The sequence below is a fragment of the Perca fluviatilis genome, chromosome 17 (assembly GCF_010015445.1).
Source record: "Perca fluviatilis chromosome 17, GENO_Pfluv_1.0, whole genome shotgun sequence".
NCBI lineage: Eukaryota > Metazoa > Chordata > Actinopteri > Perciformes > Percidae > Perca > Perca fluviatilis.
The window spans coordinates 27,573,731-27,600,734 of NC_053128.1; the positions used below are offsets into that span (position 1 = coordinate 27,573,731).

At 42.2% G+C, this 27,004-nt stretch overlaps 1 protein-coding gene across 1 annotated transcript; it reads right to left on the reverse strand.

Moving 5' to 3' along the window:
* On the reverse strand, positions 1-26,066 carry jmy (junction mediating and regulatory protein, p53 cofactor). The gene is given in 11 exon segments (XM_039779631.1): positions 1-556; positions 1,193-1,724; positions 1,829-1,924; positions 3,396-3,476; positions 3,574-3,764; positions 5,462-5,627; positions 7,599-7,768; positions 8,372-8,489; positions 8,491-8,523; positions 16,254-16,427; positions 23,974-26,066. Coding segments are annotated over 11 exon segments (2,751 nt in total). The 5' UTR covers positions 24,853-26,066; the 3' UTR covers positions 1-245.
* Between the last annotated feature and the right edge of the window lie 938 nt (positions 26,067-27,004).

Sequence of the window (27,004 nt, forward strand, 5' to 3'; positions counted from 1 at the left end):
AAAAAAAAAGAAAAAAAGATTAGTGGTCCATCTTTACAAACAACACAGAAGTATGAATAAAAAAATAAAAACATACTTCTGAGCGGTTTTTGATATAAAACAAACAACAAAAATCAAGGGGTTTTGTTCAAATTGCACCAAGGTATGTCCAGGTGATTTAACCCTGGTTTGTCTGCTTGTTTTCTCTTCGTTTTGGCTCCACGTATCCATAAAAAAAAAAAAAAAAAAACTTCCAATAAGCCAAACTAGTTTTCCCAGTCCGTGCACGGGAGGCCTTCGTCCTCCGACTCGGACTCCGGCGAAGCCTCTTTGATTCTCCGCAGGGCCTCGTGGATGCTGCGGGTCAGAGCGTCGGCCGAGTGGGGGAAGCCCTTGGCGTGACGCTGCTGCTCCGGCCGGGTCCGCACCTTCTTCAGCCGGACGCCCTGCCGGATCTGAGCCAGGATGTTGTCGGTGTCGTCGTCCGGGTCGGGGGCCAGGACTCGCAGCTCGGCCTTCCTCAGGTGGAAACAGCCCCGTTTCAGAGAGGCCAGCACCTCGTCCATGGGGGAGCTCGCTGCAGAAACACGCCGTGGACACAGTTAGCCTCATATACAAGGTAAAGACTTTTCAGAATGCAATTTAATACCCGTTCAACGATCATACCAGCAACAAGTACGATAGAAAACCAGTGGGTAACCTAAACACACGGTCTACTAGAGCTGGGCAATATATCAAGGTTATATCGATATCGCGATATGAGACTAGATAGAGTCTTAGATTTTGGATATTGTAATATCCTGGTTTTAAAGGCTGCATTACAGTAAAGTGATGTCATTTTCTGAACTTACCAGACTGTTGTAGCTGTTCTATTATTTGCCTTTACCCACTAAGTCATTAAATCATTTCTGGTGATTATTTATTAAAAATCTCATTGTGCAAATAACATTTTGTTAAAGCACCAATAGTCAACCATACAATATCGTCGCATTATCGACATTGAGGTATTTGGTCAAGAATATCGTGATATTTGATTTTCTCTACACCGCCCTGCCCTACTGTCCACACTTCCATGACACAGAACTGGATTTAAATCAGTAACATATCTCTTTAGCGATTATAACTTCAACAACTTCAAGCAAAGACTTTTCATTTATTATGATACACGTCAACAGAATGATTATGAAGTGAAAGATGCGAGTTTTCTCCTCACCTCTCCTCCACTGAGACGAGTCCAGCGAGGCCGTCTTCTTCAGCTTCTTCCTCGCCGTCTGCAGCTGACTGCTGTCAAAGAATCGAGGGGAGAACGGAGCCAGGGGCAGAGAGGAAGATTCAGACTTGCGTTCATGGTGCCGCACTGGGCTGGGATTATTCTCCCTGCCCTTACCCTGTTGCTGCTGCTGCTGCTGCTCCTCCTCTGGGGAAGGAAGTGGCGGAGGAGGCGGGGGAGGCGGGGGAGGAGGAGGAGGACCCAGGGAAAGAACAGATGGAGAGTCTGAGAGGGGAGGCAGTGAGAGGAATGGCGGTGAAGAGTCAAGGTTTTCGAGTTCAACTGTCGGTAAAGAGACGCTGTCGCAGCTGCAGACATCGGGTGGAGGAGGAGCAGAGAGTTCTGGGAGATCGGAGATGCAGTCGGTCTGAACGCTGGCCGAATGAGTGCTGGGCTGCTGTCCGGCTCTCCTCCGGTTGTGAGGCTGACTCAGACGCAGCCGGCTGGACTTCAGAGTCACCTGGCCGGGATAACGCTGACATGGAGAGTCAACAGACACGAGGATCAGTCACGGGTCAAAAAGGTACTCTTCAGAAGAAGCTGACGGAGCTAAACGTTAGTGGATGTTGGAGTTCTCACCTGTTTGAGGCTGCGAAGTCTGTCCAGAGTCCTCTGCCTCTCCTGACTCACTCTGGCGTTGCTCTTGGCTTCATCATCTTCCTCAGCGTCACCCCCCTTTACAGGAAAACAACAGAGTAGATCTGATGTAGTAACGTGTGTGAGAGTATTTGGTTTGGTGCAAACAATGTGTAATATACGTAATATTACACTGTAAGATGCCCCTTTTCTCCTCTCGTTACTTCCTGTTTATCATTATTTATCACTTAGGAGTTCCAGCTGCACGCCATACCGTTAATGGTCATAATAAATGATGTCTTGTGTGAGAAGAACATTTCAAGATTGAATTCATGTAACAGACGTGTCCTTTCATGGAGGATACAGTGTTCTGTCAGTCATTTCTAGAGGAGTTTTTTCTAAACCCCACAACAATAATCTCCCAATTAAAAAGCCAACTCAACATATTACCTTCAGACAACCAAAAAGCAACTCACAGCTCAACTCTTTCTCTGCTTTGCCCGCCCATGAGAGAGAGAGACATCATGGCTTTCAAACGAGCAAAGTGGCAGTTGGTCAAGGCCACACCCCCACCCTCCACCTTGCCCCCCCTCTCTCCTCCTCAATAGCTACAGACAGAAATGGCACATCCTAAGGAAAGCTCATTGTGGGACTGGCTCTAGTGGCTGTAATTCTGCACCAAGGCTGAATTTCGGGAAAGAGACTTCAGATACAGTATTAGGGGACCACTAAGGTCTATATAAAAGAGACTTCAGATACAGTATTAGGGGACCACTAAGGTCTATATAAAAGAGACTTCAGATACAGTATTAGGGGACCACTAAGGTCTATATAAAAGAGACTTCAGATACAGTATTAGGTGACCACTAAGGTCTATATAAAAGAGACTTCAGATACAGTATTAGGGGACCACTAAGGTCTATATAAAAGAGACTTCAGATACAGTATTAGGGGACCACTAAGGTCTATATAAAAGAGACTTCAGATACAGTTATTAGGGGACCACTAAGGTCTATATAAAGAGACTTCAGATACAGTATTAGGGGACCACTAAGGTCTATAAAAAGAGACTTCAGATACAGTATCAGGGGACCACCCAAGGTCTATATAAAAGAGACTTCAGATACAGTATTAGGGGACCACTAAGGTCTATATAAAAGAGACTTCAGATACAGTATTAGGGGACCACTAAGGCCTATATAAAAGAGACCTTCAGATACAGTATTAGGGGACCACTAAGGCCTATATAAAAGCATCCAAAAAGCAGCATGTCATGGGACCTTTAAACCCTCCGTGAAGTACTTATTATCATTAAAAATTAAACCAAGATATTCACAAGACCTAGTGTGCTTTAAAGACACTGATCCAAACTAATATACATTCTTATTTTGTGTTTTTTCCCCACTATTAATACTATTATATATATATATATATATATTAATACCACTATGGCTAATCTCCATTTACTACACCAAAAGATTCATAAAACTAAATTTGCAAATGCGTATACATTGGAAGTACACTATCAGATGCAGCCCCAGACTCCAAATGCTAAATATTTGAGTCTTACCTGTTGCAGTGTCTGCAGGGAATTGCCATGGATACCTTGTTGCTGTTGTATCTTCTGGTTATGATTGACAATACAGATTTCCTATTCAAGAAGAAAAAGCACAGGCATGATGCACTAAACTTACCTGTGGAGCCGTTTGAAAAGACTTTCCAGAGGCGTCTTCGTCGTCAGTGCTTACCTTCTTGTTTTTGAGGTAGACTTTCTTGGCAGTGATGCGGCCCCTGCGGGCCTCGAGCTGCCGTGTCCTCTGCTGTAGGACGCTGAGTTCTTCATCTCGGAGGGGGGACGGCAGGGTGGCAGGGTCTTCTTCACCCTTCATGGCATCGGGGCTCTCAAAGGCATCGTAGTACACCACCTCATCCTGTCGCTCTGGGACAACATCAGAGCAGATTCATCAAAATGCAGTTTATAAACACTGCTGGTACTGTCCAGGTTCTCAGTTTATAAACACTGCTGGTACTGTCCAGGTTCTCAGTTTATAAACACTGCTGGTACTGTCCAGGTTCTCAGTTTATAAACACTGCTGGTACTGTCCAGGTTCTCAGTTTATAAACACTGCTGGTACTGTCCAGGTTCTCAGTTTATAAACACTTCTGGTACTGTCCAGGTTGTCAGTGTATAAACACTGCTGGTACTGTCCAGGTTCTCAGTTTATACACACTGCTGGTACTGTCCAGGTTCTCAGTTTATAAACACTGCTGGTACTGTCCAGGTTCTCAGTTTATACACACTGCTGGTACTGTCCGGTTCTCTAGTTTATAAACACTTCTGGTACTGTCCAGGTTGTCAGTGTATAAACACTGCTGGTACTGTCCAGGTTGTCAGTGTATAAACACTGCTGGTACTGTCCAGGTTGTCAGTGTATAAACACTGCTGGTACTGTCCAGGTTCTCAGTTTATACACACTGCTGGTACTGTCCAGGTTCTCAGTTTATAAACACTGCTGGTACTGTCCAGGTTCTCAGTTTATACACACTGCTGGTACTGTCCAGGTTCTCAGTTTATAAACACTTCTGGTACTGTCCAGGTTGTCAGTGTATAAACACTGCTGGTACTGTCCAGGTTCTCAGTTTATAAACACTGCTGGTACTGTCCAGGTTCTCAGTTTATACACACTGCTGGTACTGTCCAGGTTCTCAGTTTATAAACACTGCTGGTACTGTCCAGGTTCTCAGTTTATAAACACTGCTGGTACTGTCCAGGTTCTCAGTTTATACACACTGCTGGTACTGTCCAGGTTCTCAGTTTATAAACACTGCTGGTACTGTCCAGGTTCTCAGTTTATAAACACTGCTGGTACTGTCCAGGTTCTCAGTTTATACACACTGCTGGTACTGTCCAGGTTCTCAGTTTATACACACTGCTGGTACTGTCCAGGTTCTCAGTTTATATATCTGGTATAAAGAACCTGAAAAGGAGACCAAACAATAGTTCATTCAGTTGTTAATGAGCTACCTGAAAAGCTACACTTTTAGCCGTATTAAAGTTACTAATTAAATGTTTTGCTGGCCTTTTTACTAGAAAACTTAAATTAGCAAAATGTGGTACATGTTTTCTGTTTGTGTGAGATTTGTTATGGTCCCTGATAAATAAATAAATAAATGTAATAAACTAAAAAAGATCAGAGTGGGTTCAAAACATTTACTGTGTTTAAAAAAAAAAAAAAGGTTTACAGTTATGCAGAGCTTGAGCACTACTAGATTTTTTTAAGCAAATAAAAACACGATAAAGTACAAACTTATCGTATCGCATTGTTTTTATTGGCCATTATTCATCTTTTAACAACACCATGGATTTTTTTGATGCCTTAAATTTGTTTTTAAAAGGATTATCAGTTAGATATGTGCTGAATGGCATGTTTTACAGTTGAATAATACATTTGTCAGTGCTGTCTGGCATCTTAAACATTTCTGTACTGATACTGTTTGTTACCTATCAGCCCATTTACATTCTGATATCAATATATCCGTAATGAGCACAGATCGTTTGATAATATCAGCCAGACAGATGCCATTAACAACACACTCTGTCACACTGAGCCCTTAAAGAACAGAACAGATGCTCACCTGTCATTTGCCTCCGTAGACTCTGCAGCTGTGCAGTGAGCAGCAGCTCTTCGCAGCGCAGCACTTCTGCCTGAATATCATACAGCTGCAGCTGCAGCTCGTAGTACAGCGCCTCCAGCTGGTCCAGACGCAGCATGGCTTCCTCCCCACCTTGCAGACCCTGCATCTACAGGCCACAGCACAACAACAACACACAATGTCATCATTACTCTACCGCAGACTAGGGATGTTGCAATGAATTCCGAAAGTCGAATATAATTGAAATAGTAAAAAAATCAATACTATTCAAATGCTGAAATTACTATTCGAATAGGATTTATTTTATAAATAGGTTGACTAACGGCAGCCAATCTCCCTCTTCTCATGTCATGTCTGATGAACAATAAGTACGGGAATGAGAAACCCAAAGCATTGTGAGCTAACACTACGTACAGAGTAACGTCAGTATACAGGGGGAGAGACAGGCTGCGGCTGGAAATCGGAAGGAGGATGTGAAATAGTTTTAACATGACTTTAAAAATTCGACATCCACCGAGCCAAAATGCTTACGTTATCGTAAGTTAGCTCGTTCTTGTTTCCTAACTACGTCGCGAGTTATAGGAGCTTAGCTTGGAGCTTCATGGAGAAAGCTGAAGTTAATGTTAGCTGCCCTACAGCTGTCAGTTAGCTTTGACTTCATATATTACCTTCTAACAGCTGGATTCTCAGTAACGTGACAATCTGCAAAAAAACTGGTTGCTTATAAATCACAAAAATAGTAGTGGCAGCACCGTTTGGCTTAGTTATCAATGCCGTTAGCATTGTGGCTAACACTATTGTTACTTAGTTTATGACAAATCGTTCCGGCTGTGCTTTCTAACATGATGTCATTGTGCTAACCGAGCACCGTTAGCCTTTACAGCAATGTCGCTTCATTACACTTGTTATACAATGTTTCATTACAGAGTTCTCTGTTCATTTGTGTTTGTCGCTGTGTGCTCGTGGTGGAACATAATGTAAACAGAGAGCGGCGTGCCAGAAATGCATTGCACCGTGACGTAGGTCCCCTTTAAGGCCAGGCTAATGTTAGAAGTCCCTCTAGTGGACAGAACGTGTAACAACAACCACATGCTTATAGTGGCATTGACAATGCATAAGCCTGAGTAGTGTAGTACATATTTAACAGGCTGCATCTGACCATTAAATAGTCGAATATTATTTGAATATTAAAAAAAAAAAAAAAACTAATGAAATTCAAATGGTATTATAGAGGAAGACTGACAGCTCTACCGCAGACCAGAGGGCATATGCCACAGGCTGGGTGATTTTGCACTACTTCCTGTCTGTGGATTTGTTTTTTAAACACCAGTGAATACTGAACCTGAGACAGTGTTCCTGTTCTCTCTCTAAGGGCTGAGCTACACCACTCCAGCAGACAACATGTACTGTTTATGTACTGTACACGTGCAAAGCAAGTATTTGACCCCAACAGTAATTCCCAATGAGTCATCTCCACTGTTACACCAGGATGTTTTTCACTGCATTGCAGGATGTCGGAACCATGAGGTCATTTTACCAACACGTCCATTATCTTGCTTTTTTCCTTCTCTCTCTCTCTCTCAACTTTACTTTTGGAACTTTAAGTATGTTTTGAAGCCAATACTTGTGTAGTTTTAAAAGGAAAAATTTTTTTGGGGAAAAAAAGGGGGGTTTGGTTGTGGCCCCCAGAGGGAAGGGGGGGGGGGGGGGGGAAGGGGAACAAACTTTGTTTGTTGTTATCTATCACAGATAACCCCGACAACACTTTCTTTATTTATTATTTCATGTACATTGTATCCGATTATTTCATGTATATTCTGTATGTGTGCTGTGTGTCTGATATTTTGCTGCTTTAACACTGTAATTTCCCATTTTTGGGAACAATAAAACATTTTTTTTTTTATCTATCTATCCATCTAGCTATTTGAGTATTTTTAGATTGTGGTATTGCTACTTCTACTTAAGTCAGAGATCAGAGTACTTCTTCCACCTCTGGTTATTGTGGCTTGTGTATCCAAAGCTTTTTAAGAACCTACACTCTGATCTACATCAGCGATAAACGTTCTTGTGAGTAGCATGAGTGTGTGTGTGTGTGTGTGTGTGTCATTGTGTACTTTACCTCCTCCTTTAGGCCATGTTTCCTCTGTTCCAGGCAGATTTCCTTGGCCCTCATCAGCTGCAAAGTTTCTTTGGAAACCGCGTACTGCAGCCGCTCCATGCGTTCAACCGCCGCTGCCCACGCCGACTTGCCAAACTTTCTCTGGTCAGCACGCATCCGCTCATTCAGAGCTGCAACACGTTAAATGAGTGTCAGAAATAAAATGGGGCTGCAATGATTGGTTGATTAATAATTTATTGATAATCAATGCATCCTTTTGAGTAATTTTTGTAAGGCGTCAGCCTCTCCAATGCTAGGTATTTTCTGATTTTCTCTGTTCTATCTCCATTTAAACTAAATAGTTTGGATGATTGGGTCAGACAAAACAAGACCTCTTCATATTTTTTCAACATTTTCTCCATTTTCTAATATTTTATAGACTGAACAATTAATCAAGTAATTTACAGGCTAACCAAAGACTAATCATCAGTTGCAGCCCTAAAAGTGGAATCTAAAAGCAATGCTTTAGAATTGAATAGTGCCTCAACTCAGGGTAAGTGAAGCCTGCTCCAGGCCTAAACAGAAATCAGTTGACGTGTTTCCGAGCAGCTCATAGCTGAGATGGTTTGAGGATTTAAATACTTTTGGAGGTGTGTGTGTGTGTGTGTGTTTGTGTGTGTGTTTACTTTGTTATGGCGTAAACATAGAACACAAATGTTCAAAAGGTCACAGCGGAGACAAAAGCCCCACACTGCTTTATAAAAAGGCAGGAAATGCCTCCTTTCTCTGTTTACCTTTCTGTGCCCGAGTCGTGGTTTCAAAGAACTTGACAGTCAGGTCTTGTATGGAGAGAACGGCGGCGTGAGCCTTCTTCTGCCACTCCTCATCCTCTTTCCTCAGGCTCTCCACTCGGCCGAGGACCCAGGCGCTCCGTCTCCAGCGAGATCTGATTGGGGAGGGGGGGGGGGTGTTGACAGGTTGTTGAAGCAGGTTAAATATACAACATTTGCTTCAGCACAGATAACAAAAGTTCAGCCAGTACGGATCAGGGGTTTTCAAAGACCCCCACCAGATCACCACTTAGTTTATATACATTTATCATTTTTGTTAATCCTATTATTAGATATTTTTATTTTACATCTATTTGGTAGATATTTACAGCCTAGGTTTTGGTGGATGCAAACAGGAAGTGTAATGTTGCCATGGATTCAGTGAGTTAGCTTTGGACTCATTAAGCCTGTATATTTGTTTTACATCTGGCAAACTGCTAATTAGCTATTAGCTATTAGCAGTTTGTTTGCAGTGTTACCATGGATGCACAGACAACTATCACTGGATTATGTTGGTACTGTAGAAAAAAAAAAATCGGGATGATTCTCATGCAAGTTGTTAAGGTACAAGATTTTTTTTATTTTGAAGACGTGAAAGGGTAGAGAGGGAGAGGGAATGAACCTGCGGCCGCTGCGGCAAGGACTGAGCCTTTGTACATGGGGCGTACGCTCAACCAGGTGAGCTATTCAGGTGCCACAGCGTCCTTTTTTTCGATGATTTCTAATCACTTCCTTTGTACTTATAAAAGCAGGGTTTTTTTACGTATGACTTCTAAGCAGATTTATGGACGTTCATTTGCGAAATGATCAACTCGGAAAGTCCCACCAGGTCTAAAAAAATAGTGTTCAGATTAGTTATGACTCCGTGAAGTAGTACTATTATGACACAAATTGTAGGACTCTGGGTCAGGCCAAACTACAATAACTAACTTCCTGTTTTAAGAACACTTGCATGCATTAGTCCCTTTCACCTCACGTAGTATCTCCCCCCCCCCCCACCTCTGCAACCCTTTTCAACTCTCCCCTAAAAACCCCTGGTACACTACAGTCCTGCACCAGCACGTAATACCAGCAAGTCACAGCAGATGGGGGTAATGGCGATGCCTGGCATTCCTGTGCATGTTTATTTTTATTTTTAGAGCAACACTAACTTTTAGTGTCCTACTGGGCTGGTGGAACAATAAATAAAAGAAACAGAATCTCTGATAACAAAACAGGACAACTCTGAATACACTCTAGAGGGAGTCCATATTACATGGCACAACATCACATGTCAAGTTCACTTTTCAGCAGCTCGTGTCAGGCCATGTGAGAAAGAGTGAGAAACAGAAAAAAAAAAAAATGGCTAAGCAGTGCCACGTGGAGTCCTGTCCTGGCTGTTGACTAGAACTGAACCCCCCCCCCTCCTCCTCCAGGAGGAGACCACATGGAACAAAATCTACACAGGGCCTCATGTACATAAAGTCATAGATTAATAGCTCAATGTACAACAGATGTGTGTAGGTGCTCAAAAATAAACACTAACAAACCTTAAATGCCTTGATTTATGTCAGCCAGCATACTCTGTTTTGGGGTGTGTGTGTGTGTGTGTGTGTGTGTGTGTGTGTGTGTGTGTGTGTGTGTGTGTGTGTGTGTGTGTGTGTGTGTGTGTGTGCACGTGAGGCACAAGAACAGGGAGGGGTTTTGGGGTGAAAGTGGGAGCGAATGGGGGAGGAAAGATTACATCAGAGACCAGAAAGAAAAAAGTATTGGACATAAAAAATAAAAAAAAATTAGGAAAAAAAAAGAAATATGAATCACTCCAGGAATGGGGGAAAAAATCAAAAAGAGAAAGATTATATTAACCCAATACTTAAGCAGTGATCTCACTGTTCAGGTATCCTTTAACAGAGAGTATACAGTACCAAAGCACCAACATGTGAACACATCTGAAGAAGAAGAGCAGGCTCCAACATTTAGGCTAACACCCACAGAGCACCAAATGGCAGAGGCATTTGCCGTCAGGAGAGCTGGTGACAGGTCACACTGCCGTTGACCCATCTGTTGTTTAACTTCTGTGCATGCTGTTGTTGTCAAACTAAAGCAAAAAAAAAATAAAAATAAAAAAAACCTGGTCGGGCGCCCGGATAACTCGGTTGGTAGAGCGGGCGCCCATACATAGAGGCTTACTCCTCGACGCAGCAGGCCCGGGTTCAACTCCGACCTGCAGCCCTTTGCTGCGTGTCATTCCCCCCTCTCTCTCCCCTTTCATTTATTCAGCTGTCCTGTCAATAAAAGCCTAAAAATGCCCAAAAAATAATCTAAAAAAATCTGGTATTTATTAGTCTTGTGTATTCATTAGACTGGTTTTATGCAAAGCAGAAAGCATCCATGCAACTGGCAAAAGGCACCCTGGTCACTTTTACATATTCAGCACAAGTCTGAACTGAATGCACTCCAGTTAACATCAACGCTGCAGCACAAGGTGATACGTGCAGACAGAGAAGAGAGAATAATCGTCCGTTATGTGCAAAATCAATTTAATAAAAGTAGGAAACCGTGTGAAAAAGCCAATTTAAAAATTCTGCAGCGATCAATCGTCTCAAAGCTCTTCTCACAAAAGGAGTATGTAAGTAGTTTAAAGGAGTCCTCCACTGATTCAGCATTGCACTCTTTATACCACGGTCAGTCTCACGATTGACAAAAATAAAGGGATCAAAAAAAAAAAGATGCAGCCGAGACAGACATCATTTTTATTCGGTGCATTCTTCGTCCTTCAAAAACCTGCCACCTACAAAATATAAAATAAATCTCAGCATCAAAGGAGGCCGCTACGACGCAGAAAAAGAAGAAAACAAGATCTGTTGTGCAAAAGAGTGAACAGGTTCAACTGAAGTGTGTAGAGCTGATCTGCAAAACAGGCAAAGTGACATATTTGTACGAAAAAAGGACAGTCCCATTTTTGCTCAGTAAAAATACAGCACTGGACGGAATAATAAGATTATATGATGGAATATCACCTATAAAGTACTTTCCCTCTCACCCAGTCCCTGACCTCATAAATAATACACAATGCAAGCGTTATTTATTCATCACAACTCCTTATCATACAGTGGGAGACAAAGACTGAGGAAAGATTATATATACCTAATGGAGGTTATATACCTAAATGATGATGTGGAGTCAAATATACTCACAATTCTTTAATAATTTACACCTGTAGTACTTTTTGTTTTTTAAACTTCTCTTCTTGTGTACAACTGAAACTAAACTAAAAGCAGGCAGGAAGTGACAGAAGAATACAAGTCATTTGCTTGATTTCCTTTAACACCTCTTGTCAACAGCTAGTGGTGACCAAACACAGACGTGTCAAACTCTGAAAATCGAAGTGACGGCATCTCCTGTGGTAAAGTGCTGGGATGACAGCGTGGATACCGTCATGGTGGTACCTTATCTCATTTGGTTTAAAATAGAGTCTCTCTCTCTCTCTCTCTCTCTCTCTCTCTCTCTCTCTCTCTCTCTCTCTCTCTCTCTCTCTCTCTCTCTCTCTCTCTCTCTCTCTCTCTCTCTCCTCTCCTCTCTCTCTCTCTCTCTCTCCTCTCTCTCTCTCTCTCTCTCTCTCTCTCTCTCTCTCTCTCTCTCTCTCTCTCTCTCTCTCTCTCTCTCTCTCTCTCTCTCTCTCTCTCTCTCTCTCTCTCTCTCTCTCTCTCTCGTAAAGTTATTCGCTGTCAAGTGACGTCAAAATGTATGCTAGTCAGTGGAATGCTAACGGGAGGTGATGCCTTTGTAGCATCAAAATGGCGCCATAGGGATTTGAGTTCTGAAGCGAAGCTAACCCCCCTTGGGTAAACACAGCAGGTGTTTAAGGGGCCGCCATGACAACCGTTGCCACTTAATAATGTAGTCGAAAAGTAACTGGAGCTCACTGTGGTACAATAGTATCTCAGACTTGTTACAGTGAAACCACATTTTTAATTCATGGCTGCCCTCCGACCTCCCAGGCAACAGGACACCGCTCCAACACGCTGCAGGGCCGTCCGACAAAGCACCGCTCGCCAAAATGCTCGACGCCTTTTGTTGTTGATCGATTCATCGTTCGCTCACTGCGCCATCTGCTCGTTCGTTCACGGATTCGAAGCTCAGATGTCTGCGACTGAGGAGAGTACAACGAGTTAAAGAGAGAACATTTTGGCTGTGGCGCTGCGACGATTTATTGATTAGTTGATCGATTTTTTTCAATCAAAAAAAGTTAAACATTGTCAAGTTTCAGCTTCTCATTTGTGAGGATTGGCGGCTTTTCTCTGTTTAGTAATAATAATAATAATAAATAATAATAATAATAATAATAATGGATAATGGAATAGAAAACCCAACAATATATGTGATATATGTGATAGTAAACTAATAGTAAACTATGTGTGGATTTTGGACTGTTGGCTGGACAAATCAAGCAATGTAAAGATTGTGATGGACATTTTTCACTAGTTTCTGACATTTTATTGACCAAACGATTAATCGAGACAATAACAGATCATTTGATAATGAAAATAATTGTTAGTTTTTGTCCTAATTCACTGTACAACTCAGCCTGTGTCGCCTCTGAATACAACAACCTTGAAATATCACAGCTGAAAAACACTATATTAACTTCTCCTAACCTACAATATAACATTCTCTCTACTCTTCGACGCCTCTCGTCGATTGAAGCCCAACTCCAGTCTGGCTTTTTAGCTTGAAGCACTGTTGGCTTTTAAACAACCTCACACGTGTCCACGTGTATTCACACTTTCAGATGAAGTCAGGGTAGCCGGTAATTCTATCAAGCAACCGATACTCTGCTGCTCTTGTCCTTTTCACATCAACTCTGCCACATTAAGTAGAATGCAAACTGCATGTAAATTACAGTAGCATGTGTCCTAATTCCCAACACCCTCTGCTCCACCATCCCCTGACTCATCAGTTTGGGAGAAACCAACCGCCTCTGCCGACATCAAGAATTCATTTGCATACAGCTTTGTTTTCAGCCGTTGGATCGCCCCGAGGGGAGCAGGTGGTTGAGCTGGAAACTTTGGCATCGTGCAGAGCTCAGATTCTCAAAAAGCTTCATAAAGCATTAAGTCAGAAACATGCAGAACAGGTAAGAGGGGGGTGGACACCTCAGCGATTTTAGGTAAACGCGACGTGATACATCGTTTCCAGCAATTTAGTAATACAGCTCTATAAAGTTGGGGAACTCTCAAGACACCTAGGCCCAGATATCCGAAATTTTAGCCTCTAATACGGGCCAAGCTCCAAGACACTGGACACTACATTACCCATAATGAAGTACAGATTTCTAACAGATGTTCTTCGACAACGTCAGCAAGATTGTTAATCTTACAAGATCGAGCTGGCGATAGAGCTGAGAGGATTAGTCGGTGGTCTAGTCCAAGTCGATCAAACCGGCAACTACTTTGAAAAAATAAAAAAAATAAAATAAAAATAATACAGCTCACGAATATAGTTTCATTCTTAAAAAAGGATAAATTATTCCATAAAAACAGCTGGACACTGTAGTGCTTAGCAAATGTCCCTCAAAATGAAGGAAATAGTACATTTGTTGGGTACTATTTTTAGCAGCGGATTAATCCTCAGTTGGTGCTCTGGTGAGTATTTGTGTCAGCAGGACGGACGGTGCGTGTGAGATTGAGTCAAAATAAACTACAGTGCGAGTGTAATGAAGGAACATGTCGGCCAGCGCAACAGTGCAGCTCAAGGACGTGTATTTAAAAGGTTTGTTGGATACATTCATTGTTGGCTTTTGTCTTTTCATGGCATTTATTGACAACAACAAAAAGTCAAATATCACCAGACTGATCCTTTAAGAAAAAGCTGCTCCATAAATGTTGGTGATTCAGTGAAATTTCTTAATTTAGATCAGCATCCGCCCAAGAACCCAAATACTAAAAACACACCCACACAGTCACTTGCGCTGGTTAACGAGATGTTGGATGAGCACGCCGTGTGAGGAATGTAGTTTAGAGATGGAAAAGTACTCGCAACACAACAAACGGGTGAAAGACAGAGAGTCTGAAGAAGGATACAGATACAGAGACAGACAGCATGTGTCCAGTTAAACAGCACTCAATACTGTATTACATAATATCGAAGCCTGTACATGTTGCACAGTCCAGTCAAAGTTGATTCCCCGACCACTCTGGCTAACAAGAAACAGACGTTCTGCTCATGTTTTTTTTCTTCACTGTTGGATAAGCTTGTTATTTTTGCCTTCCTATCACTGACTTTCTCCTCCGCTGTGTTATTTCTGACTCGCTGGATTGGACTCCACCTTGAACTCATGAAGTTATGTGGAACAGACACACCGGTACAAAGTGGTTATGGGTTACGGTGAGGTACAAAGGCTGTGTCTGAAATCACTCCCTATTAACTACAGTATATAGTGCGCTACATTTACTGCCTGTCATTTAATTTGAGTGTCCAACTTCTGTTCTATATAGTGCTCTAAAATATTCCCACAATGGAACGGGAAAAAATTGTGTCTTTGGAGAGTACAATACTTTCTGCTAAACAGTCCCACAATGCAAGGTGCAGTCGCGCAATGCTACACCGGTCAGCGATGACACCTCACAAGCGTCCCGACATCTCGATTTAATGCCCACTGTAGAACTCAAACTGTGATGTGCACAAAGTGAGAGACATGAGGTGAAAGGGACAGGTGCATCTTGGTGAAAACAACAGGAAGTGGTTTAATTCCAACTTAGTCAAGTCCGAACACACCGACAGGATAACACACTTACTTTTAGATTCATTGTGACTTACATTTCCGAAGATATCATTATCTTCGATCTGCATCGCAAATAACAGTCCATAAATCCGCTTAGAAATCATAGAGATAAGATGCTTTTTATAGATGCTTTTTTATAGCTTTTAATCATCACATATTTAGGTTTTCTTCAGTATCAAAGTAATCCAATTACAGTTGTCAGTACATCTATCTGTATATTGCAAATAGGAGCTGCAATGAGCTAATTCGGCATATTTTTAATGGCCAATTTGCCAAAATGTAAACAAATATGGGCTAAAAAACAAATCCTTGGGAACATTACATTTCCTGTTTACAGTGCTAGTTGTCTAGCTTAATGGATGTTACCTTTCCTGCCTGGCTGCTGAAAGAGTAAATGTAGTTTGAGAGTAAATGTACTTTGAGAGTGAAGTACTCTGACCTATTGACCCAACCAGGCATGTGTAAAGACTGACCCCCCCCCCACCTCAAAGAAACAGTAGGGATTGCCCTGTGGATTTCCTTCCCTTTTCAAGCCTCTAATGAAAGGAAAACAACAAAGATGGAGTGGAGAAAGAGTGTGGAAAACAGAAGAGTGTGCTTAGGCTGCAGAATTACCGAGTGGTTTAGTGGCTGCTGTAATAATACTCATGCTGGTTGTTAAGCCGCTCTGGGTGGAGGGGGAAAAAAAGCCTCTCTGGCTGATCCTCTGCTCTCCACAGCCCCCAGATGCAAAGCTACAGGGTAGCACAGACCGGCTACTACATCATCATCATCATCATCATCATCATCATCATCGCTGCACGATTCCTCAGCAACTAATGTCATTACAGTGGGTTTAGGAGGGTAGGAGGCTCAAAGGAGGACATTACCATGCAGTGGTTCAGGGCTCGTTGCCCAGCACTAACCGTGGCTTTTAAAACCACAAGAACAGCATCATAACTGGCAGAGTACACTGTAGCAGAGAGGCAGTCACAATGTGTTCCAGGACAGGACAGACCAGTTAGCCGGCTACAGCGAGGTCTAAACCTACTTAAATCAAGCCCTAAAACAGATGGTATTTGTATCTGTGCTTGTGTGTATTACCTTAATCTGCTGTCTGCGCAACATTGCCAGTTCCCTCATGTCCCTGAAAGGCTGAAGCAGGTAGTGGTAGAGCTGAGTTGTTGCCTCCAGCAGCTCTCCATACGCCTCGTCCTCCTCGGGGTACACCTGCAGCAGCTCCACCATGCTGTCCATGGCTTTGTGTCTATCCAACACCTGGGAAAAAAAACAAAAAACATGTAGAGGAAAGACTTAGCAGGGAAATAGGTACAGGTACGCGTGTTATTTATATATTTTTCTTATGGTCAACAAAGTCCATATCCAACAATGTGTTTTGTGTTCGGTCGTCTTCTTCCCCAGCCAGTCTTTAGCACTCAGCGCAGAGCCTATTGGTTCCTACTACGGACAAAAATCTTTGCTGAAACTATATATCGAGAAGTTGATGAATAGAAAATTAATCTGCAACTATTTTCATAATCATTGAATGATTTTTAGGAGTTTCTTTTAGAGCAAAAAAAAAAAGAGCAAAAAAGTTCACTGGCTCCAGGTTCTACAATGTGACTATTTGCTGGATTTACGAGTCCATGATAGTAAAGTAAATAGTTTTGGGTTTTGGACAGCTGGTCAGACAAAATAAGATATTTGAAAACATTAACTCGGGCTTAAGGAGATTATAACAAGCATTTTCTTTTCTTTTTTTTTATAAACCAAATAATAGAGAGCTATATAGTAATCTGCACTTTAAACTAGAGATGGCCCGATACCGATACCAGTATCGGCACTGATACTGCCTAAAACGCTGGTATCGTTTGTTGTTTCACAAAAGAGTTTAACCTGAGCCAGACCGACGACAAAGATATAAATAATATCACATCCATACAGGGATAGTAGTATACGGTTGTTAAAACATAATAAAATATATGACACACTGGTATCGGATCGGTACTCGGTATCGGGCCATCTCTACTTGAAACCTTTCTTGGCAATAAGAAAATAAAGCAAATCACCAACATTATCCTTCAAACACATCCAACTGAGAAGAAATTAAATGACACACTTCTGCTATATTACCAGAAACTATTGTAAGGGGTAAAACAAGAGAGCCTTTTTTTTTTTTTTTTTTTAAATAGGGTTAGTTATAAATAATACCAAGGGTGGATGCTAGCTTTTCTGATTTTAATGGGAAGCTGGATTTCAGTGTGTAGCGAGTCCAATTCAGGATTAAAATGAGTCCTAAACAAAAGCTTTTTCAAAGCTCAAGAAAAATAATCCAAACCTAATCTATAAAAAGTGTGAGAAAATCTCTGTAAGCATGTGTGTGGGCAGTAAGATATAATAAAAACATATTGTTTGAGTGCAGTACAATGAGAATAAATTGGCCCAAACTGCTGCTGATTTGTACCATATGTCCAGCTATCCACAGAGCGCTCATTGTTCCTGAGATAAAACGCTATCAAAACAGCTATTGTACACACAAATACAATTCATCTCCCAGCTCTCAGAAACCAGTAGCTCCAACTCATACAGCACAATACTTCTCCTTCACTTCTGCCTCAGATAATATTAAAATATGCCGCCACCCAATCTTCGTCTAAAGCGGTGGGTAAAGTGCTCTTCTCTCTGCAAGGCGCTATGGATATGAATAGAGACTCCTCTATTAACTCCAGGCTGCCTTTCCAAAGCCCTCCATGTTGGGGATAGACACTGCATGATTCAGCTCGAACACTGCTCCTACTGTTTACCTTGGGCTGGGTCTCCCTGGTAACCACTGGCCAACCGTACACCGACTCCCTGCCCCTCCAGTCGCTGCGGACCAGGAAAACCCCAGGGCTAAATGAGCCGACTCCTGCCTGGCCACGAGCTACGCAACTTCGCAAGCAACAAAGGATCGGGTTATGTGCCATTTAACTTATGAAACTTTTACAAAACAGCCAGTCCGCATAGAAAGAAATCTCTGAAAATGGATTTTCTTTCACTACTTCCTTTGATGACCAAGCTGTTCCTTTACAATGCACCATTCCGGCTGTAATTGTATTTACATAGTCAAATCTATATTTGTTGATATTGAAAAAAGGCAAGAAGCCAGAGGGCCGATGAGCGTTTGCCGTGTGGGCTGATGAGGCAGCAGGGTGACCCGTCGAAACAATTAGTTGACCAACGGATTAGCCGACTGAGAGAAACTAATTTTCCCCTTGTCCCAGCTTCCCAAAATGTGAGGATCTGCTTTGGTTTTTCTTGGGGGTTTGGACTGTTGCTCAGACAAAATACAGAAACTACAGTAAAAAGTTACCAGACATTAGTTACTGACTGCTGTGGAGATATTCCTGGAGACTAAGTGCACAACATCGGACTAAATTACCGTGGTTTAGCTCTCCTGGCCACTCCAAATTCTGGTCAATTTCAAAAGCCCCATCTGGGCCTCTAGACCTGGTTATCTTTTCACACAGTTTATGTTCAATGTATTCATTTGTTTAAACCCCTGTCTGTCTTATCATTTTTAACTCTGTTTTTCATTGCAGTCTGGTGACTTCATGGCAATGGCTTTCATTGGCGCTTTATTCAGTAAAAGGGAGCACATGTCGTCTCATACCTGATTTAATAACTATTTTATTGTTGAAAAATCACCAATATCTCTTTCCGTTTTTCCAAACAAAAATACTAACTAAAGCATACAAACTGGCTGAGCTACAGGGGTGAGCGTGACATTAAATGTAGTTTATTTCTTACTTTTCCAAATTGTTTGAAAAGAGGTCATTAAAATAGAGTTGATCTTGTGTATATACGATCTACACAGTCTGAACGAAAGCACTCCAAAGTGCAATGAGTGCATAATTACAGAAGCGGTCTGAGCTATAATATAGACGCTGCAGCCCTGTCATTAATCTAACTCTTATAGTTTGTCGGCACTAAATCTGCGCCGTCTTGCTGGAGTACTTTTCTCTCTGCCTTTTAATTCAAGTATCTCACAGGAGGAGCGCGCTTTGACTGAGATCAGAGCAGGCACTCTGTTTAAAAGGTTTTTGAATGAACCGAATGCTATTTAGGAGACATAAAATGCAATGGGATTCTAAAAAGGGGAATACCAGTAATACCAGTAATCTTTAGCATTGATGGTAAGGTTCTTTGCAGAGCTGCCACCACCTGTGAATCAACTAAATTCGGACCTACAGTTAAAATCATATGACCAATGTGGTCATATGATTTTGCCCATTTTCCTCCCCAAAATATTTCATGTAGGGATGAACTGCATAAGAGGATTAATTGTTAACTGTAGCCAGCAGAGGCATATAATATTACTGCTTTCAGCTCAAAGATAAACACAGAAGCAGTGTAAAATGTTAGTAACAATTAAAAAAAGACTACTTGCATCATGCAATGTAAGCAAACAACTAAACGGTGCACACTTACCATGACAAATCACAATCTGTGTGGGCACACACACATTAACACACCATTATGCAGTAGTAAATTAACTGCCTATTATCCCTTCATGTGACTAAGTAAAATGTATCGAGTGAGGAAATAAATGGATGGGCATTACAGCTGAAACCATTATTTGATTCATCAAAATACCCTTTTGACAGAAGTTTTAATCAGCAACTATTTTGATAATTGTCCTCTTTTAAGCAAAAACTAAATTTCAAGACTCTCTGGTTGCAGCTTCAAATGTGATGTGTGTATGAACACTGAATATCTTTAGGGATTAAAAACCAAATATCTTTAGGGTTTGAACTGTTACAGGTCTGAAAACTTGTGAGGACATTCTTCCCTGTTTAACATTTTATCATCCAAATGATTACTCAAGAAAATACTCAGCAGATTAATCAATAATGGAAATAACTGTTGCAGCCTTAACAAGTGCATTACATGCCAGGTTTACAATATACTCACAGAGTAAAGCATCAAGCCTGCTTTAATAATGCTGTTCAAGTTCATCCACCGCTCATTACTAAATTTAGTTGTTTAATCAGCTTTCAAACACTTTACATTATCATCACACAATAACAACTTCAAAGCAAAGCCATTAAAATGTAACTATTAGCTTGCAACGTGTCAGGTTTGCTGTAGGCAAGCCCAATTCTGCTTAACAGATAAGAAAGCCTCTGGTGAATGATTGACAGATACATGCCCTACATCTGTGGAGTGTTTTCCACCAGTCTGTCGGTTTGCATATATTTGGCCCAGTTATCATCCCAAACAGGGCTGAGATTCAGGCTGCATCTTGTGATAAGAAACACAACACTGATTCTCCAGCTGCTCCACACACACACCAAACAACCAGGGTCCCTAAAACCACCATCACCATAGCAGCGATGGGTGCCGGGCTGCAGTACTAAAATCGGTTGTGATGCCCTTTTTGCTAACAGGCACTATGGGTGGGGGTGGAGGAATCAATACAGCATAGGATCGCGATATTTTCTGTTGCAGTACTGTATCGATACACAGACGCCAAGTATTGATCTTTTATTATATACTGTGTGTGTTGGGCAGTTTGTCTGCTTGACAATCCCATTTTGCAGCAATAAAATTGCAGTGAGATGAACAAACAGAAGAATTTATCTTTTTAGATAAAACAGATGTTGACAAAGTTCATTTGAAATTGGGAAACATTTGAAGTTGGAAAAAATGTAATAAGTTGCAATCAATCTATCAGAATATTGCAATATGTTTAAAATCGCAATAGCGTATCGTAGGGCTGGGCGATATATCGATATAAACAAATATATCGATATATTTTTAAATGAGATATGGAATTAGACCATATCGCATATATCGATATAGTTCAAATGTGATCCTTGCTCCCATAGATATGTCGCCGTGAGGTTCTAAACATACGACAAACCCGCGCCATCTTGGAACAGGGGTCCGAAGCATTCAGATCAACGCTAAAGATGCCGGACTTTTGTACTGCTTAATTATGTTCGATAGAGGAAATAGAAAAAAAAACAAACCGCAATGGATAACATTTAACAGGTGACAATGTGTTTTATGATTATATATGCGCGCTCGACCAGCAATCTGAGCTCCGGCGGCGGGAAGCGGGAGAGCCCCGTGGCGGCCGCAGCGTCTCTTCCCCGGGCAAAAACACAGCACCAGCCGCTCGCTGGCGGCTCGCTGATCAGATCGACGACCGCCAAAGACAGAGTGGTGATCGGTAGGATCTTACACGTAGTCCAGGACGAACTAACGTATGTCGATATCGGCGGAAAGTTCCACTAAGTTTGCCGGCGGCAGGCGGACTGAAATAAGCTACAGCGGGGCAGCGACCGTCTGCGGCTGCAGGATCTGGAGCTCAGTGCCCGTTAAAATTACATGTAACGCTTAAATACATACAGAAATAAATAGTGGAGGAATGAGCCTGGACATTTTAGTCTGTTTAAACTTCACCTTGAAGCAGAAACTCTTAGTTCAGAAGGGTGAAGTTTCCGTTTGGACTCAGATCTGTGAACCGATCATAATAAATATTCTTTGTATTAACACATTAATTAGTTTCTTTGTTTTGTAGTCGATAGTTCATCTTTTAGTTTACTTAAGTGGAAGCAGTATCAAGTGGAAGAATGGGACTATAACCTAGGCTTACAGGCATGAGGCATTACATTTTTAACAAAGTAGATTATATTAATATCAAAAGCTTAATTGACCTTTGGAACGAATCACAAATAGCCTATGGAGCTTTGATTTCAAAAAAGTTACTCCTGTTATACAGTATTTAGGTTTACATTTTATTGTTATTTGAACAGCTGAGCATTTAATCATGAACCAGGTGAAAGAAACCGGTTTATTATTTATTTGATTTTGCAACTGTTTCTATGAAACTACTTGTGACATGTCATATTTGATTTGGGCTTTGACTGAACATTTGCTCTCAATTCGCGGAAAAAATATTCGGGATATATATCGTATATCGATATTCAGCCAAAATATATCGGGATATGACTTTTGGTCCATATCGCCCAGCCCTAGCGTATCGTGCCATAAGTATTGTGAGGATAGCGTATCGTGAGGCCTCTGCTGATTCCCACCCCTAACAGGCACTACTCCCAGAGCCAGTGGGCATCTTAAGTAAAGCTCTCCTTATACTTTTCTTCTAATCACATAATATTTTAATCCCAGTTTGTAGGCTCTTCTTCGAGGTAGCAAGTGTTATGAAGGAGCTGCATGAGGTTTACAGCACATAAGTGCGTAAGGTGATTTTCTCTCCAGCAATTGTTAAAATAAAAAAAATGTCATTTATAATTCCCCTCAGTCCAACATAACTTGATTAACTCTCATCTTGTTGAATCGAACAATCTTTAATCCAAAAAGTGTCAGAAAATTGGACCAAGCCCTTACTCAGCTGTTTGCAGTGGGTCATTCAGTTTAACAAAACAACAAAAGGAGGTGAAACACTGCCTGGGGCTTTGTCTCCTCTCAAAACACACACACAGAGACTGGGATCATTAGCGTGATTCTGTTTAGACCTTTCAGTAGTTTCTGCAGTAAACTAGTGGGGTTCCACACTCATGTCTACTCTAAGAGCTAGGTGATATTTGCAGTGGTGGAATGTACATTCACCGCTGTACTGAAGGTACTTAACTTGAGTATTTACATTTTATGCTACTTTACATTTCAACTCCACTACATCGTATCTCTTCACTCCCCTAAGTTCATCTGGCAGGGTTAGTTACTTTTCAGATTACAATTTTTCATGCCGTTCCTGTTCATTAAAACCACTTATCTCCAAATTTGGTGATTTTGAATGTTAATTTTTTGCGATTGATGTGCTGGAATTTCCAGCTTTCGAACTCATGCTATGTAAACTGTGGTACCCCAGGTCTTATTCAGGTCAGTGTCCAACAAAACCTCAGAACCTTCCCAGGCAGAGGAGTTGCTTTGTGCCTCCACAGACGTAGCAGCTGTACGATGAAGGCTATAGGAAAAGTAAACACACACACACACACACGCAACACATTTTGTCTGTGTTGAGATATTTGGGCGCCCACAATATCTTTGTTTGCATTGAAGGTTCAGCTAAAGTTAACGCCTCCACCACGAGTTCAAATACACCTGCCAGAAGACAGGCACTTCAGAGAGTTGGGACGAAACCTGCCTCGAATTCATCAAAACCTCCCAAACACTCTTAACGTATGTGACGCAACTTTTACTTTAAGCAGATTTTGCAGATACATACTTTAACAGTTTTTAAAGTTTTGAACGCAGGACTTTGACTTGTAGTGGAGTAGTTTTCACTGTATGGTATAAGTACTTTTACTTAAGTAAAGGATCTCATATACTTCTTCCACCAAGGCCCCATTCCCTACGGACATACATTAAAACTTCTTACATGTCTCTTCAGCTGTCTGGACTAACACAGACACAATCTCAACAGCTGTGGTGACACATTATTTTTATTATTTTTTTAGGTCCGCCTCTAATTGTTCTCCTGTTTTTTTTCCTATGAGACTCCCTTCAAACTGTTCAGCCAACTAGAGTGTGGTGTCTGGCCAGACCAGATCATATTACAAGGCCTGTGAACGTGCAGCAACAGATGGTAGATCACAGGGGGGGGGAAAACAAAGGAAGAGGAGGAGAATTAACAGGCCATGAGGCACAATTATGCTCCAAAAACTACATGCTCTCTGCGGTTGTCCAAAGCCTTCCCATGTAATATAGGGCTGGCTTTAAAGAGTGTAAAATGTGCTTTTTAAAACATCAAGTACCAAAAGATTCATGTCACACCTGCATCTTATTCAAACAACACGAGGGACACAAGTTAATTCACCTCTTGCATGCGCCTCTTGGCCCTCTCCAGAGCATCTTTATAGCCCTTCTCCCTCAGCTCACTCAGGCTCTCGTAGTACTCGTCCGTGTCCTCGCTCTCGGAGAAAAGCACCTCTGAGAGGATCTTCCAGCCGCAGGTGTCCAGGGCATGACCCAGGTACACCTGCAGCTGGTAGCACAGGGCGTCCGTCTCCCGCTGCGACACCCCCGAGGCGCCGAAAAGCACCGACCACACGCCGGACTGCTCCTCGGGGAAGGAGGGTAAACATGGCTCCAAGTCCGAGTTGACGGCGCACAGCTGGAGGTGAGCTGCCTTTAGGTCCTGGAAGGAGAACACCCCGGCCCAGCTGAAGTCCTCACGACTGCTGCCGTCACCGTACCCGTCCCCTGGGTCCGCATCATCCGCAGAGACCGGGAAATCCACCGGGTCCAGGATCTCGATTTCCATTACTTTCGGTGTCACAATATCCCAGGACCCTAATGTGGGACTGACACACTCCGAGGTCTTTGAACCAGCGGGTTTTAAAGCATTTTTGTCCGCAACAACAGCCTTAGTTGTGGGCTTCCCTTTAGGGACAGAGAGTGGTCTAACTTTACCCGCTTGGCAGACTACATCTTTCTTACTTTTTGTGTGTTTCTCTGCCACGGAGGCACCGGGGGAAAGAAGCACAGCGCAAGCGGGGGCTCCGTCAAGGAGCGGGTCCAGAAGAAAAGTAGTCCGTCTCTGCACGGTTCTGTTGTGGCAGGTTATGGCGAACTTCCCCTCGATTTCGTTCCAGGCCACGATGAAGACAAATTTATGCCTTTCTTTTTCGTCGAAGACTCTGGGTCGGACGGACACCCACTCGGACTCCAAGTTATCCTCCATCGTGAATGACATCTCATCCAGCCAGTGGAAAAACAGACAAGATTAACGTTAGCCAAAAGAAAAAAAAAATAAATCTGATGTCGAAGCTACTGCTAGCTACGGTTAGCTAACGTTAGCTAGAAAAGTAAAATTTGGCGCAGCTGAAACGAATGAACCGACTAGCTAAATTAGGAGGTGAAACAAAGGCTGTCCAGCTTTGTTTACCCGCTGCCAGCTGCGTGCGAGCTGGAGAAAACGCAGCTAACGTCGGTATCCCTCCACACGCTCGGATTTGGGATCCAGACATGAAGAAGTTCAAGCGGCCAGACTCGCTCGGACACAGCAGAGCAAACGACGGACGAAAGTCTGCTTGATACCGTCGGTTGTCATGACACCTGGCCGTTCACCTGCACCCGATGCTCGCGCTGACTGTGTCGCTCTTTGTCCCCTCGCAGACAATCGGGCTCTCAGCGTCACGTGTGAGCTTCTGTTTACAAGCAGTCAAGGTGCGTGTTGTCAAATCCGGGGAGGGATTTAACTGGTGCACCCCACACACACATACACGGTGTTGCGTTCATGTTCCATTAGGAACGCAGTGCATACCAGTGGTAGAAGAAGCACTCAGATCTTAATATACTTAAAATACAAAAATTCAAAGTACTCATTATGCAGAATGGTCCATTTCAGAATAATGTGCGTGTTATTTTATTGAATTATTGGCACACAGGACCCCCCCCCCCTGGAATCTGATAAGGCCCCCAGCAGAGTCAACAGCTAAACAATGTGCACCGGGCTAATTGATTAAGTAGGCTAGTGGTACTGGTACTTAGTGTTTTGTCTGAATTAATAGAATAGAATATAATGCAAGTCAATGTAGCATAGCATACATACATAATATAGAATAACATAAAATAGGCTTATAATATAGAGTAACATTATATTTAGTTATACAGTGCAGCAATATAACATATATAGTAATCCACTGGCCTGGGAACGCCTCGGCATCCCCCAGTCAGAGATGAAGATGAGTGATGAGTGATGAGTTTGTTACGCCACAGGTCAATCAAATGAACAAGAAGAGACATAAAACCACCACAAAGTTACTCTAAACAATCACAAAGTGACGCAACACTAACACAAGGTGGCGCAAAATGACCAAACATTTGTGCATTACAGCCACAAACGTCTCTTACAGTCTGGCTGTCTTGTTCCTAGAGCCCTATTCGCACGGGATAAGTATTATCTTGGGACCTCGTGTGAATTATAAATTACCCACCCACGTCTGAGTTTCATCTGGCGCATTCGAACTGGATAAGCGAAGCCTGTGATTTTACTCGAATTTACGGACATTAAGCAACAGTAGAAACATGGGTGTGGGTAGCTCTGCTACGTGTGTTTGTGTGTGGTCAGATCTCGAGGACACACACGCACACAATCTCAACCGGGTAGTCAGTCATCGTCCGAACTGCGACCTCTCCTTTTTCTTTCTCTCACTTTTTTCTCCGGGTGGTGTCAAGCAGGGTCCGGTTAGATGGATAAAACAAAACATTTCACCAGGTTAAAATCTATTAGCTTGATTTATTTGTAACATTAACCTCTAATTATGAAGTGAGCCCCCTCGCTTGATTGTGCATTATTTTTGATAAGCTATGGCTTGGAGATGTCTTGTCGTTATCTCTAGATGTATGATACAAACAAAAAATATATTTACCGCATGCTGCTATACATGTCATCCATCGCCATCTAATCATTCTTTTTGTCTTCGCACTTGTGGTGGTTTTCATCTTTCTCTTTCTGCAAATTGTATATGATGTATAGTGACATGACCCAGCACCCAAAACACTGTCAAAACACTCCAACACACCCTCCATTCTTCGCGAAAGATGGATAAAAAGGCGCAAAAGAAGGAAATAGGTACCTTGCAAAAACAAAAAAGCCCCGCCAAATCCTGGACAAATCAGAGATGCCGATTCGCACGGGACTAATATTATCACAGGACCTCCGTTTTCGGCGAAATATGGTAGGTCATTTGCGGGGGAATTATTACTTTACAAATTACAGACATGACCGATTCGCACGGGATTAAGATCACAGACAACCTCCGCAATTATTACAAATGACTGGAGGTCACCAGGTAATACTTACCCCGTGCGAATAGGGCTTAGGTTAGAGGGGTGTTTTTTTA